The following is a 15,410-nucleotide window of genomic DNA, read 5'->3' as shown; positions in this document are numbered from 1 at the left end:
GTGTGTGTGTGTGTGTGTGTGTGTGTGTGTGTGTGTGTGTGTGTGTGTGTGTGTGTGTGTGTGTGTGTGTAGTGTCTGAGGCTCAACTTGAACCCAGGTCTTCCTGACTCCAGGGCCAGACTCTATTCACTGTGCCACCTAGCCACCCCAGAATAATGTTTTTAAATGTATAAAATGAAAATATGTAGAATTACAAAGAAAACTAATTATAATGAAATAGTTATCAATTTTTTTTTTAATGTTCATTGAGGGGGTGGCTAGGTGGCGCAGTGTATAGAGCACTGGCCCTAGAGTCAGGAGGACCTGAGTTCAAATCTGGCCTCAGACACTTAACACTTAATAGCTGTGTGACCTTGGGCAAATTACTTAATCCCAATTGCCCTTCCAGAAAAAAGGCAAAAAAAAATAACCTTAATTGACTCTAGGTTAAAAATTTCTTATCTTTTTTTGTTCAGTCATTTAAGTCACATCTGACCCTTCATCACCCCATTTGGGGTTTTCTTTGCAAAGACACTGGAGTGGTTTGCCATTTCCTTCTCCAGTAGGTCCAGTTTACTAGGGAATTAGAATTTAAGTGGCTTGACCAGGATCACACAGCTAGGAAATGTCTAAGGCTAGATTTTGACCTCAGGCCTTCCATACTCCAGGCTTAGTGATCTATTCACTGAACCACAGGCTGCCTCTGTATCTTGCCCTATACCATCCTTTTACTTAAGATATGAGCCAGATCTTTGCCCATGTTGCATAGCTTTAAACTCAGGTCATCTGATTCCATGTTCCTTCTTCATTCTCTGTATGTTTGGTAACTTAAATAACATTGAGAAATCTTTGTGAGATGTATATACGTTGTATTAATACCTTGTGTCCTTTCCCTCCTTTAGTTAGCAGAAATTGTTAGTGTGTGAGAGGACCTTTTTGAGGTTTTTGATCCTGTTCTTTTTGTTATCCTTCTTTTTAGCATGCTGGAATTTTTATTACACACAAAGACAGGTGATCTTAAGTTAATTGGGGTTGGGCTGTGGGAATCTTCCAAGACTGAAGGATCTTCACAGAAAAGAACCTGTGATTTTCTTCAGAATTTCAAGTTAGTGCCTGTAGTAGGGTGCAAAGGCAGCTGGTAAATCAGATTCATTCAGTGACTTTTAGTAAGCACCTGAATACTTAGCATTATGTCAGGTGCTCTAAGTGAAGTAGAAAATAGATCCCTTTGCCCTCAAGTAATTTCTTGTTGTGTTGTGTTGCAAGAGAAACATAGAATTTATTTGTTTGCTTTTTTTTGGAGGAAACATAGAATTTAAAAATTACATTTTAATATTAAAATATATATACATATACATACATACAGATAGAGTAATAGCTGAGGGAGGAGCATAGGCAGTTCTAGAAAGTGGCTTAAGGAAATGGGGAGGAATGGGCATCTGCTGCCTTTGAGGAAGAGCACTAGCTGGAAAGCAGAGGCATTTTTTCACCTTTGAGGAATAGCATAAGGAAAAAGCCAGAGGTGTTCTTAATGAGGAATCTGAACAGGACAGAGCATGTGGAGGGTAGTAGTGACATTGAGGAACAGTAGGAGGGTGCGGTTGATGAGAAGGGACCATGGGATAATGGAGTGAGTGTTGAACTGGGAGCCAGGGCATCCATGCTTGGAACTTGCCTCAGATACTTGAGTTAGCTGTGTGATAACAGGCAAGTTGCTCAACTTCTTAGGACCTCAATTTTTTTCTTCTATTAAAGGAAGAGTAATTGACACACTACATATTTCAAAGTGTTACTCTAAGAAAAGTGCCTTGTAAGCTGTACAATTCTATAAAAATCTGAGGTGGTGGTTGTAATGATGAAGATGACTGTTATGTGCCTTTAATATTAGGCAGGGAATATTAGAATTGATACAAAAGGGGTGGCCAGGTGGTACAATGAGTAAGAACGCCGGCCCAACATCAGGAGACCTGGGATCACTTCTGGCCTGAGATACTTGGCACCCACACAAAATAACTGGCCGTGTAACCTTGAGCAAGTTACTTAACCCCAATTGCTTTAAAAAAAAAAAAAAGAATTGATACAAAAGTCAGTAGTGGCACCACTGAATGTTTGTGAACAAGACTTAAGTTCAAAGGTCCCGTTAACTAGCTATGTGACCCTGGGTGAGTAATTTATTCTCTTTAAGACTGTTTCCTTAGCTATAAAATGAGAGGGTTGAATTAAATGGTCTCTAAGGACCCTTTCAGCTCAAAATCTATTATCTATGAATGTATGGTGAATATAATGTTTGAGAAATTATCTTAGGAGGATGTATTTGATGGGCATGAGTAGAGACAGACTGAAAGCAGAGAAACCAGTTAGGATGTTATTTTGGTAATGTTTTATTTTAATTCAGCAGTTCAAAGTGGAAAGAAATGGAAAGGAAGAAGTGTCAGGTCCTAAGAGGAAGTTGACAAGTTAATAACTACCTAAAATATAGAAATAAAAGGAGAAAGGAATAAAGTTAACTCTGAAGTTGTGAGCCCTGAAGGAAAGGGATGATAAATGTGTCATTGACTATGTTGGGAAAGCTGAGAGAGAGGGAGATACTTGGAGTGAAGGAACATGGTTCATATTAATGTGGAAAATATTAGATCAGATTTCTTGAGGATGTTATGCCCATTCCAAACACAATAGTCTTATTTCCCTTTCTAAGTTTACCTGTGGCAAACTGTAGTGAGTATATTAGGAGTAGATTTAGGAGAAAGCATTGAATGAAGAAAATTCTTTTGCACAATATTTACTGATTTACCCCCTGACTCTGAGGTGTGTCTTTCAGGATGAAGTGAACAGAGAACCCAAGAATGTATTTCCCTCCCCCCACCCCCAATGCCATAGACCCTCAGAAAATTACATTAAGAGTAGTTGTAAATTATAAAAATAATGCTTAAACATTTTTGTTTTCTTGGAATTTTACGGCATTTATACTACCGTGTTTCCCCGATAATAAGACCTATCCCGAAAATAAGCCCTCCCCTTACTGTGTAAGATTCCTCTAAAATAAGCCCTCCCCCAAAAATAAGCCCTATTGAGATTGCTACTGTAGTGAAGGTGATCCCCTGTGCTACATACTACATTACGGTACCCTCTGTATGTACCCTCCCCTCCCCCGTGAAACAGCACACCGCGCTCCGAGCTGCATCCAATCAGAGCTGCAGCAGTGAGCATGTCATCCTGTTCTTCCCCAGTGATTTGCTTGCTGGCACCATTGAGAGCAGTGCCGCGGAGGAGAGCTGAGGCAGGACAACATAAGCCCTCCCCTGAAAATAAGCCCTCTGGTGTTTTTCTTTCAAAAAAAAAAAAAAGACAGTGTCTTATTATCGGGGAAACATGGTATGTCATTTGTTTTTAATCAACCATCAGAGCAGTTCCTGCTAACAGCAGCAGATAAGCTGGGCCAACCAGGCACAAGATAATAATTTGGGGGAGTGGGGATTTTTTTCCCGCCTTTAAAAGACGAAGGTAGTAATAGTGGAAATGTTAAATTAAGCACAGTAATCTTTCTGTTTTTTTAATTTTATTATTCCTAAATTGAATTCATTTAGTTAAAATATGATCAATAATTTTTTTAACTCAAAAAATCAGTTGTTAACTGAATTTATATTTTTATATTTTTAGGAAGATTGGCTATTACCTTTTGGAATGATGTCCACAATGAAGTTAGTATTGACACTTCTATTTTCTGGAATTATAACTAGCTGCAGAGGCAATTCTACATATAATTTGGTGCCCCGGTTACTCTTGGTATCCTTTGATGGCTTCAGAGCTGACTATCTAAAGAAGTATGAACTTCCTCATCTTCGTAATTTTATTGAAGAAGGTGTCTTGGTGGAGCATGTTAAGAACGTTTTTATCACAAAAACTTTTCCAAATCACTACAGCATAGTAACAGGCTTATATGAAGAAAACCATGGCATCGTGGCTAACTCAATGTATGATGCAGAAACGCAAAAAAGTTTTTCAGAATCTAAAGACAAAGATCCTTTTTGGTGGAATGGAGCAACTCCTATTTGGATAACCAACGAACTTGAGGAGAACAGAACGAGTGCTGCTGCTATGTGGCCTGGTACTGATGTGGTCATCCACAATACCACTCCTTCCTATTTTATGAATTATAATCCTTCAGTAACATTTGATGAGAGATTAGACAATATTACTAAATGGCTGAACAACTCAGATGCTTTGGTTACTTTTGCAATACTTTATTGGGAAGAACCAGATGCAAGTGGACATAAATATGGACCTGAGGATAAAGAGCAAATGAGAGCTGTATTGAAAGAAGTAGATAACCACATTGGTTACCTTGTCAAGAGACTCAAGACATTGGGATTGTGGGAAAGCCTTAATGTGATCATTACAAGTGATCATGGGATGGCCCAGTGTTCTAAGGATAAATTGATAAAATTGGATGACTGCATTGATCGCTCAAACTACACTATAGTAGACATTACCCCAGTTGCAGCAATACTGCCTAAAGAAAGTATGTATATATTTAGATCGAGAGAAGCTATTATATTGGGGGAGGGAGGAGGTAAAAGTTGCACTTTTGGTTTTCAGCAGATCTGTCTCTAATTTAGGCAGAGCTGTACTCTTACAATTAAAGAAGTATAAAAATGCTGACTTGAACGTTTTAAGTGACTGGATATATATTCGAGGTGGCAATTTAATTATATAATTGTGCCTTATTTTTCTATGTCATTGAAGTAGAGACACCACAGACACTTTTAAAAGCCATTTATTTTAGCTTTAGAATACATGTTTACATTTGCTCCATGTTTACTGCCTAGATTTTCTTTTTAAGTGATTTTAAAATTAATTTGCCATCCAAGTTGGCAAAAACTAACATGTGCTAGAAACATTGTTACAGATTGGGGCGGCTAGGTGGCTCGGTGAATAGAGCACCAGCCCTGGAGTCAGGAGGACCTAAGTTCAGATACAGCCTCAGACACCTAACACTTAAACTAGCTGTGTGACCTTGGGCAAGTCACTTAATCCCAATTGCCCTGCCTTCCCCCCTCCAAAAAGGGGGGAAAAAAAGATCGTTACAGATAATCCACAAATCAGTAAAAGAGCAGTGATTGTATAATTAAAGTATCAGAACATAATCACATAATTATTATTAATACTCTGTCTCAAGGAATATAGATGACTTATATGCTGTTTGTAGTTTGGAAACTCTTAAAAAAATATTCAGCTATCAGAAACTGCTAGTGGGAGAGAGAACGAAAAATAGCTTACACAAATTTTAGGCAGGATCCTTTTTTTTTCCTCAGTCAACCTAGGGAGAATTCATAATGAACAAAGAGAAAGTAAAAAGAATTATCAGAATTTACCATATGCAATTATCTGTTAGTTAATGGATTTGAAGGAAAAGTATGTTTATAGACACAAATTCATAAATTATCTCAAATAACAAGACATAAGTCATCTTAACACAGTTTTAGAATGTGAAATTGAACAAAGCATGAATGAAATACTAGAAAGGAAGAAGAAAAACTCTGGCCCAAACAGGTTTACAAATGAATTCTATCAAACATTGAAAGGTCTTTACTACAAAAATTATCAGTAATTGAAAGTGTTCTACCAAACTCTTTTTCTGAAACATATAGTTCTAATATTTGAATCAAGAGGAATAAAGCAAAGAGAACTATAGACCAATATCAGCAATGAATATTGATGTAAAAATTTTATATAAAATCCTAGCCAATATATTGTTGCTACTACACACACACACACACACACACACACACACACACACACACTCACACTCACACTCAATCTCTCTCTTACTCACTCATTCATTATAACCAAGTTAGCTTTATGCCAGGTATACACAGTTTTCAACATAGGAAAGCATTTAGGATAGTTAATCATGTTAAAAACAGCTACATGAATATATCAATAGATATTAAAAAATTCCACTTTAACTTAATGTAGCACTTAGTAATGCTAAAACTCGTAGTTATGGAAGGACCCTTTTTAAAAATACGATAGCAAGTACAGCTTTAAAACCAAAAATTAGCATTTTGTTCAGTGAAGAGCTATTAAAAACTTTCCAGGTAAGGCAAAAATGCCCCTATCATTTGACATAGTTCTAGCAATGCTAGTGGTAACATTAGGATAGAAGCAATTAAAGGTATTAATATTGGCAGAAAGGAGACAAATTGTCCCTATTGTAGAAGACATGGTTTACTTAGAAAACCCCAGAAAATCATCAAAGAAACTAAGTGGGTGATAAATAGCCTCAGAAAAGTATTAGGATACAAGATAAGTCCCCAAAATGACAAAAACTGACAAGGTGATTTCTTTACTCCTTCTCATGTTTTTTCTTTGCCTTGTATTCATTGACTTGCCTAATTCTTCATCTGTTTCTTTTTTCTCCCAGATCAAACCTACGTTTTTAAGAAGCTAGAACGTTGCAGTACTCACATGAAAGTCTATCTTAAAGATGATATTCCAGAAAGATTTCATTACCAACACAATCAACGAATTCAGCCAGTTCTTTTGGTTGCTGATGAAGGCTGGACAATTGTGCTTAATGAGTCATTTAAATGTAAGTGTTTTTTCTGCTGGCTTGGGGAGGGAGCAAATCACACATTATCAGATGTAAAAATGTTTCTGTGTTACTTGAGACATTTCTCATATTCAAAATTGATAGCATTTTGTTAGATGTTTCATAATTATGACATTTTGGAAATCTCTTCTAGCTCTAAATCTGCCTCAGTAGGTGTCACAACATCTGTTCAGTGAGATCTTAACTTTGTACACAGTCCTAATAACTTTACTTATTGTAACAGATTACAAGCAGCAAATTAGAAGTAGGACGTAAGAGCAGCAAGAAATAACTGATAACTTTTCAGTAAGGGAAGAGATAGACTTAAAAATATAGACATGTGAACTTGAAGAGCATGGAAGTCTGGGGCCATTTAGTGTAGGGTCAAATAATCCTGTGAACCCCGAGTAGGCTTAATGATGCCACTGTATTGCTGCATAGTACAAAGTCTTGATTTCTAAATGACTTATGAGTCTCATTCTGAACCTCATTTTGTTTAGTGCAATCCTGTTTAGAAAATGAAAGTACTACTTTTTTCTTCTGTAGGTCAGCCCTCCCCACTTTATTTAAATTTTTGATGCTTTTTTTTTCTCTCTTTTAAAATATATCCCTCTCATTTCTGGATATATTCTTGTAACAAAGAAAAAGCATTAATCAAAATCAAGTGATAAGTCAGCCATCTTTGATAGTGTATATACTGATCCATATTCTTAGGTTCCCACCTCTCCAGTGAAAGGAGGGAGGTGCTGCTACCTAACATATTTAAATTTCCATCAGAAATTGTTACTGTTACATGGGGGTAAGCCCAGAATATCTGAAAAAAATCTTTAAATGTGGGACCAAATTCAGATAAGTATGTCATCGCTATACTAAAAAATGTCATTACTATGCCAAGAAAATAATTCAGTATATCATAAAAATTTTAGGAAAAGCTACTTATCACGTATCATGAAGCATTCTTATTTATTTGCTTTTTTTTTTTTTTGGAGGGTCAGTTGGGGTTAAGTGACTTGCCCAAAGTCACATGGCTAGTAAGTGTTAACTGTCTGAGGCCGGATTTGAACTCCAGGTCAGGTGCTCTATTCACTGAGCCACCTAGCCACCCGCCATCATGAAGCATTCTTAAAGCAGAAATATCAGCTTATTGATAACCCACAGTTGGTAGACATAGAATAATGAAAATTGTGCTAAAACGAGCATAGTTGAAGAAAGTCTGGTCTTCGTCCTGTTGGATCAGTCATTACTTAAATGTTGGAAGTGAATTTGGATATAGTTTTAGATATATTAGGTGCATTTCATACTAACAAATATAATCATCTCATTTGTGTAGATAATGTTACCTAAAGGATTTTTTTTGCGACATATTATGAGCTAGCAATGTGTAATGCCTGAAAATAACATACTAATTTTCATTTAATTAAGTCAATATTTTTCTTTTAATTAGACTTATTTCAGATCTTAGGGTATTATACTTTTAATGGTTATTCATTATTCATATGCCATAACTTCATGTCTCTGTTCCCTAAAGGGTTTTTTATTTGTTTTTTCCTTTTTGGAGGGCAATTGGGATTAAGTGACTTGCCCAAGGTCACACGGCTAGTTTTTGTGTTGTGTCTGGGGTCAGATTTGAACTCAGGTCCTTCTGACTTCAAGGCCGGTGCTCTATTCACTGTGCCACCTAGCTGCCAACCTAAAGGGTTTTAAAAAAGATTTTAATTATTTATTTCTGAAATTTTTGTAGAATGTTGCATTATTTTTTTGGGGCAGGTTTTACTAATCAAATGACTCCTGATTGTGAGGTCATAATTCCTGCAGTATTTATTGATAGTCTGAATTTGTCAGATCTGTAGTCCACATTTAGACAGTGAGCCAGCTTTAGTCTGTCATTGTCGCCTCATTGGCCTCACCTAATCGTTGCTGCTTTCTCAGAGTCTGCATTCCCTTCCATGCTCATACTCTTTTACATTGTGCCCATTGCTGCCTCTGCTCACTACGCTTGCTTACATCCCGAGGACTTCTCAGTAGGCTTTGGGAAATTGTGAGGACGAGTGGCAGTGCCTAGAAGGGAGTTTGTCTGGAGACTAAGAGGGAAATGTAGTTGAATGTTGAAGGTGGTGGAGGTTGAGTTAGATTCAGGGAAATGAGTGGGAAGAGAGCTGGCTCAGCCATAATCTGAAAACCTTGATTTTTGAATCTCTGCAACAAAATGATTTGTTTAATTAACAAAAACAAACTTGTTTAAACAGTTTGCTGTGCTTGTATTGGAAACTTTTTTATGTCTTGGTACCAAAAAAGAAAATTATTTACTAACACAATTTTTGTTTTTTTTTTTCCAGTAGGTGACCATGGTTATGATAACGCATTGCCAAGCATGCATCCATTCCTGGCTGCCCATGGCCCTGCTTTTCACAAAGGCTATAAGCACAGCACAATTAACATTGTAGATATTTATCCTATGATGTGTCACATCCTGGGATTAAAACCACATCCAAATAATGGAACCTTTAGTAACACTAAATGTTTATTAGCTGATCAATGGTGCATAAATCTCCCAGAAGCTATCGGAATAGTGATTGGTGCCCTTCTGGTGTTAACTACTCTGACCTGCCTCATCGTTATCATGAAAAACAGACTGTCTGTTCCACGCCCGTTTTCCCGACTTCAACTACAAGAAGAAGATGATGACGATCCTTTGATTGGATAGCCTGTGCAAAGTTTTGACTTTGTGTCTTGAAGCAGTCATTTGAGTTAGTCATCAAATATAGGAGAATTATGCTGGATGATATACCAGCAAAAGGTACACTTTGAAAGAATTACAAAGGAGTTAGACCAAACATGTTAATGGTTGTTTTTATACATCTTTCGGTGTGTTAGCAAATATAAACTACTTTGACTGACATAGATAAGTTCACTAGACAAGTCAAAAAGTGATCTCTTTTGCTAACTAGAAAACTCTGCTGTTCAGAATTATTTATGCCACTTTTCGTTTTTGCAACTGTTACACCTCCAAATGGCCAAAACTTAGCAAGTATCTAGGTCCTAGTGAATTTTTATATTTGTAAATGAAACAGAATTCTTCATGCAATTCTTGCACATTCATGTATCAGGGAAAAGAGTTTCTATATTTTTGTATTAAGCTTTAATAAGACCTTTCCCCTCAAGTAAAATATACATATGGTGAATTGCTGTAGAGTTAGGAAATAAGAAAGCAGAGATCCAATTTAAGAAGCAATGATTCTTAGGAAAGGTAATCTGAGTTAAATTTTTGCCTAGCTGGTGTGTGTTTGTGACCATTCTTAAGAAATATTTCTTATTTTATGACTAATCTGCTGGGGTCTTCTTGAAGAATTAGACCTGATTAGAAATGTAGGAGGAAGTATGACAAATAATACTTATTTTATGAATGCCTTTTGTTCCTGAGTTACAATGTATTTACTGTCTATGTGGCACCTGGGCTTTTTTTTGTTTGTTTGTTTAAGAGAGCCCAACCATCAACTTTAACATTAGTTCCATGGGCTTTCAAATAACCATTAGGTGTTAACCTTTTAGGAAGATTTCATTTTTGCACTTAAACTTTTTTTGCACTTAAACATCCTATCTTTGTAACTCATGAATTAAAGCTATACTTATTTTTTTGATCACTGGTTTTGGTTACTATTGCTGACTTTCTCATGTTATTTATTTTAACATCTGATATCCTGTTACTAGGAAACATGAATATTAGATTTAAGAAGTATTCTCCCTTTGAACATTCTTGGTGGCTCAACTTTCTAGGTAGTTCAGAGAACTAAGTACTGAGATTTAGGACCTTTTTACCTTATGTGTGTGTCATCTTTGAAGAATAAAAATTATTTACACTGTGATTTATATTCACACTGTAACTATGCTGTGTATCCCAAGTAAGTTGTTGACCTTATTTTCAGTTCTTATTTGTATCACAGAAGCATTGCTTCTTATGTTTTGACTGGCTTAAAGCCAGAGATTTATGGTGGAGGAGTATCCTTCCACCCAAGGGTGGTACTTCCTAAATGCTAATTGAGAATTTAAAATTCTTATAAGGAAATTAACACATTGCATTCTCAGTAATGATTTAGTAGAAAATTTTGTCTCTGTAATCAGAGGAATGTCTGAGACAGGTGGTTAATAGAACTTGTGATCTTTAAAACGTTAGTAGTGTGAAATATTGAATAGCTAAACTTGTAAACATCAATATTGGAAGATACCCTCCATAAAATATTTTGTTTTCTAAGTAAGTTAACTTTTGATTATTTGTGATGATGGAATACAGCATTCCTATTGATTAGCAAACTGATTGAGCCAACCTGTGTAGTCAACTCTGGCTCCACTCCTGGTATCAGAATTCTTTAACTAATCAGTCAGTTGGCTTCCAGAGAGATTCCCAGATTAACTGCAGAAATAACTTGTGTCATTAATGTACATGCAGGTAAAGGGAATATTGACTATTGAGAACACATTAACAAACAGATTATTTACCTCTTTGACAAATATTTGTGACTGAATTATTTTTATGAATTGGTGTGAGCATTACCACATCATTCAGACTAGAAACTTACCTGTAGAACAAAATTAACCCAAAAGAATATAATTGCAAAATATTTTCAGAACTTTAAAATCTGGGGTATTGGACTGTTTTTAAGAGCAAGTGCCTGAAAATGGTAGTTAATTGTTTTGTAGTAATTGGGGCAAAAGTTGACCCTTACAATCAGTAAATTTATTGATTCTCAGAAAGTTTTCATGACTCCTTTCTGAAAATCCCTACTTTCTAAAATATAGCATGTGTTTTGTTAATGAGTTATTTAAAACAAGAATATACATTTGTCTGTTAAATCCCAACAAGGTTGGATTCTTTTTTGTTTTTGTTAATATATATCTTCCTGGGGAAAGAACAGTATTTATAATGAAAAGTTTATTATTAAATTATACTTTGAGTTGATTTACAGTATGAAAGTTTTAGTTTGCCACTCTAGAAAATAAGCCAGGAGCTGCTGTTGTGCACTGGAAAAATACCTTCTTATAAAATTGCTATAACATTCAAATATTTGATTAGCGAGGCTGATATCTTTTTATATGTCACTTAAAAATGAAATATTTATTACTGGAGATTTAGCAGTTTCCAACATTGCAGTCAAAGGTAAGAAGAGTTTTAACTGTTTTTCAATTAAGAAACTAATAGGAGGTATCTTTATTACACGGGGACAGTTCTGCTGTTCCCATGAGCAGCTAAAACCGGAACCAGCTCATGTGACATTCCTTGTAGTGATCTGTTATGCTCCTTATGAGAACTTGAATCAAAGTTACTTTCGGACACTGGAGAATTGAAAGTGTTTTTATATGGTCTGGTTTGTCGGTATCTGGTAAGCTCTGAGATCTGGGATGGGGGTTGAGAGAGAGAGGGAAGGGGTAGTTGTTGAAGGGAAAAGGATGATTAGAAATGTTTATTCATTTTCCCTTCATAAAATACTGTGTGAATAAAGTAAATGTGACAAAGTATGCTTTTAAAAATCTAGTGCCTTAAGTTTTAAGTAAAATATTTACATTTTGACTTTATTTGGATTTCTATGGAGAGATTTTTGCATATACCTTTGAAAAAAAACAACTCACCAATAAATATTATCCTCAAATTCTCTACTCTTTTTATGCTAAGTGTGAGCTTTACTCTGAGAGGTAACAGTGGTGTGGTGAAAGACTTCTAAATCCTTGTAATAATGAATGAAAAAGTATTAAGTGCTTACTCTGAGCTACCTCCTGGGGATATAAATAGAAGAGCAACAGTCCCTACTTTAATGGATCTCAAATTCTAACAGGAGATAGCACTTGTAGGAAGTTTCAGCCATCAAGTCCAATGGAAAAGTTCTATGGTCTTTAGATGTATCACCAAAGCAGATGCTAAAGCATCATCTTTAATGTAATTTCCATTAACATCCCATGTTTCTGATGTTTAATAATTCTGACAACACCAGGACGTTGGTGGGAACTCTTTTCTGGATCTTCAATAGCTGTGACCATTGAAGTAGTTGCAAAGTTGCATCTCCACATAGGTTGTTTCCTAGGATGAAAAACATAAGCAGAACCAGTAAGTAGGTTGGAGAGATGCTGCCACCCCAGGGGCTCTTAGGTGGCTTCCCTTGCAATGGCAAGTTGGTAGTTGATGTAACGATATGTAAGGTATGGTAGTGGGGTGGGGCCCCTTTTCCCCAGGCATTGCTTCCCTCAATGATCACTGTGGGGCATGAACTTCTGGAAGCAGGGCCAGTGCTCTGGGGAGCCCTTGCTTTTCATAAGGGACTTAAGTTCAGAGTCCTAGATATCTCCATTAGGATTGGAGAGGTGGTAGTGAAGGGTAGGAGTGGTGATTTTGACTTGGCCTAGAACATGCTGCCACTTTCTCCCTCAAGGGTACCTTGCTGCTTCATTGAGGGAGGCTGACTTTAGCAGCACCTGTAGATGACAATTGGTGGGGATGGTAGATGGTGGCTGACTCTTTCTTCACAATGGTTGCTTCCCTGAATGATGACTTAGGTCCTGGCTGGAAGAAGAACCAGTGGTCTGGAGGATACTATTATTCCCAAGCCAGAGAAGGAGAAGTCATCTTAAGGAGAGTGACCCCACCCTCTTGTTATAAGAGCTCTTATGTGAGCTCTTACTACAAAATGGGTTATGGCTAAGCCTATTTTTTCTTTTGCTTTAAATTTACTATGTCTTTTAAGTGACCTTAAATTTTTTTTTAACATTTTATTCTAGAGATTAGCACTATGTGTGCCTGGTGTATATTGCTGATGTTACTTGCTTCGCTATTTACATATAACTTGGTGTTAATTTCAGGAATTTAACTAGAAATTACTCAAGACCCTCCACAAGAACACATTAAAGTGCATATACTGTGTGGTTACACTTAACTGGCTTGATTTTATTCCTCCTGCCCATTATTAGGAATAACCTTTTTCTGTCCACTTCCCACAGCACTTTGCAATACTTATTCATTTATCTGTGTGTGTGTGTGTGTGTATCATATTACCCCATTACAGCAAGAATTGTGTCTTTGTATCTTTTCCAGCACTTAGTATCAGTTCTCTGTAAACAGTAGGTACTTAATAAGTATTTGGATTTTTATAATTCTTAATTATAATAATATGAGAACAACAATGCTAAAGAAATTCAGACAGGATTTCTGTCTGAACAGGTAACATTGGGTGACTTGGCAGAGCTTTAGCACAGTTTTATTTTTTAGATTATTAAAAGCTTTTCTTGGATAATTGCTTTATGATTTGAATTCCCTTTCCATTTGATTTAACTGGATACAAGTTAAAAAACTAGTTTTTCACTAGGACAGTAGTTGGGGTGATTTTTACTCCTAGCTTTGAAACTCAAAACAAATGGATTATAATTTTACAAACGGTGTTAGGTACTAAGTAAAGAAGGAAAAGACAGTCTTAATCCAGGAGAAGTTATAGCTGACATATCAGTGTTAATAGATAACATCTGCATCATTTTTATCAATATTTTAGGAGAAATTGGGATCGTTAAATTCTCAGATCACTTACTAATTTAAGATTTATTCCAGATCTAACATCACTATAATGACAGCTTTGCACTTTCACAAATAATCGTCCCCCTAACCTGAGTTAATAGTTACTGACTTTTGTCTTTTCAGCAATGGCCCTCTATTCTGGATTTAGTAATAGTCCCCATTGTATTGAAAGAAAAACCTCCTGCCCCCAAACTGTTCTCTCAATGTAAATAAAAGCAAAAAAAAAAAAGTACATGAGATACAGTTCTAACATTTTGATTTATTTACAATTGATAGAATTTCTCTTTCACTAGTGTATAGCAACTCCTCAGTTTGTCATGGGATTGATTGTGAGTTGTGCCAACATTACATTCAGCAGACATTACGTGCTTGCTACGTTTTAAGGGGCTGGGAACGTAAAAACATTTGAAACAAAATTATCTTCCCATTCTACCCCCTCTAGTTTTCCTGTTTTGGTTAAAGGTTGTACTGTCTCTATATTTACCTTCAACTTTTCTCCTTCTCCACCTCTTTCACCATGAAATCCGTTGCCAAGTCTACTTCTGCATTCATAATCTCACATTTGTCTGTTTTTCCGCTTCCATTCAAGTCCTCATCTATGGTTCAAGTCCTTGTCTATGGGCTGGTCTCCTAAATAGCTACTCTAGTATATTCCTTCTCCATCTGTCCTTCACAAAGCTACAAAATTGATATTTGAAGTGACCTTGTCACTTCCTTTCAGAGTCCAGGCACTGATTTCCATTTGCCTATAGGATAAAATGCAAATGCCTCTCAAAATTTTCTATGTATATTGTTTGTTTCCAATGGAATGTGAGCTCCTTGTGTATAAGGACTGACTTTTTTTTATCATAGTTCCTGACACATACTGAGCATTTTACTAGCTACATGCACCTGTACAAGTCACTTGCCCTGCTTCAGTTTCTTCATCTGTGAAATGGGGATAGCAACAACACTTAACTTCACAGGGTTCTTGTAAGACATTTTGAAAACCTTAAAGTACTGCTAGTTATTAGCTATTAATAAATGCATTAGTTCCTGCCCTTTAAAAAAACCCCAAAATATTGCTCTCTTCTCAGAAAAAAGCAAACGTTTAAAGCCATTTAGCAGTTTTGATGACTACCAGAGTGAGTTAGCAACTCTGGTCATTTGCCTTTAAAAAAAAAAAATCTATCCTAATGAAGTAACTGAGTGCTTAGTACTTTTTTCTCTCCTGGGACATGCAGTATGGAAAGTACCCAGTCATGAGTCCTCAAGGGCAGAGATCCTGTGACAAGACACAATGGAGCTACT

At 36.3% G+C, this 15,410-nt stretch overlaps 1 protein-coding gene across 2 annotated transcripts in view; it reads left to right on the top strand.

Moving 5' to 3' along the window:
• ENPP4 (ectonucleotide pyrophosphatase/phosphodiesterase 4) overlaps positions 1 to 13,481 on the top strand; it is an 18,796-nt gene extending 5,315 nt beyond the window's left edge. For both annotated transcript variants that reach the window (XM_069065833.1, XM_069065832.1), the window contains exons 2-4: positions 3,637 to 4,498; positions 6,404 to 6,571; positions 8,908 to 13,481. In XM_069065833.1, the coding sequence (XP_068921934.1) occupies positions 3,661 to 4,498; positions 6,404 to 6,571; positions 8,908 to 9,275 (1,374 nt within the window). In that variant the 5' untranslated portion in view covers positions 3,637 to 3,660 and the 3' untranslated portion in view covers positions 9,276 to 13,481. The remainder of the gene's footprint in view (positions 1 to 3,636; positions 4,499 to 6,403; positions 6,572 to 8,907) is intronic.
• Positions 13,482 to 15,410: the final 1,929 nt, after the last annotated feature.

This window comes from Petaurus breviceps, unplaced genomic scaffold (genome assembly GCF_028583685.1).
Source record: "Petaurus breviceps papuanus isolate PSGF00001 unplaced genomic scaffold, PetGlider_PUasm1.0 90701, whole genome shotgun sequence".
Taxonomy (NCBI): Eukaryota; Metazoa; Chordata; class Mammalia; order Diprotodontia; family Petauridae; genus Petaurus; species Petaurus breviceps.
Note: the sequence above shows the minus strand (reverse complement) of the source record. Positions and strands in the feature narration are given on the sequence as shown.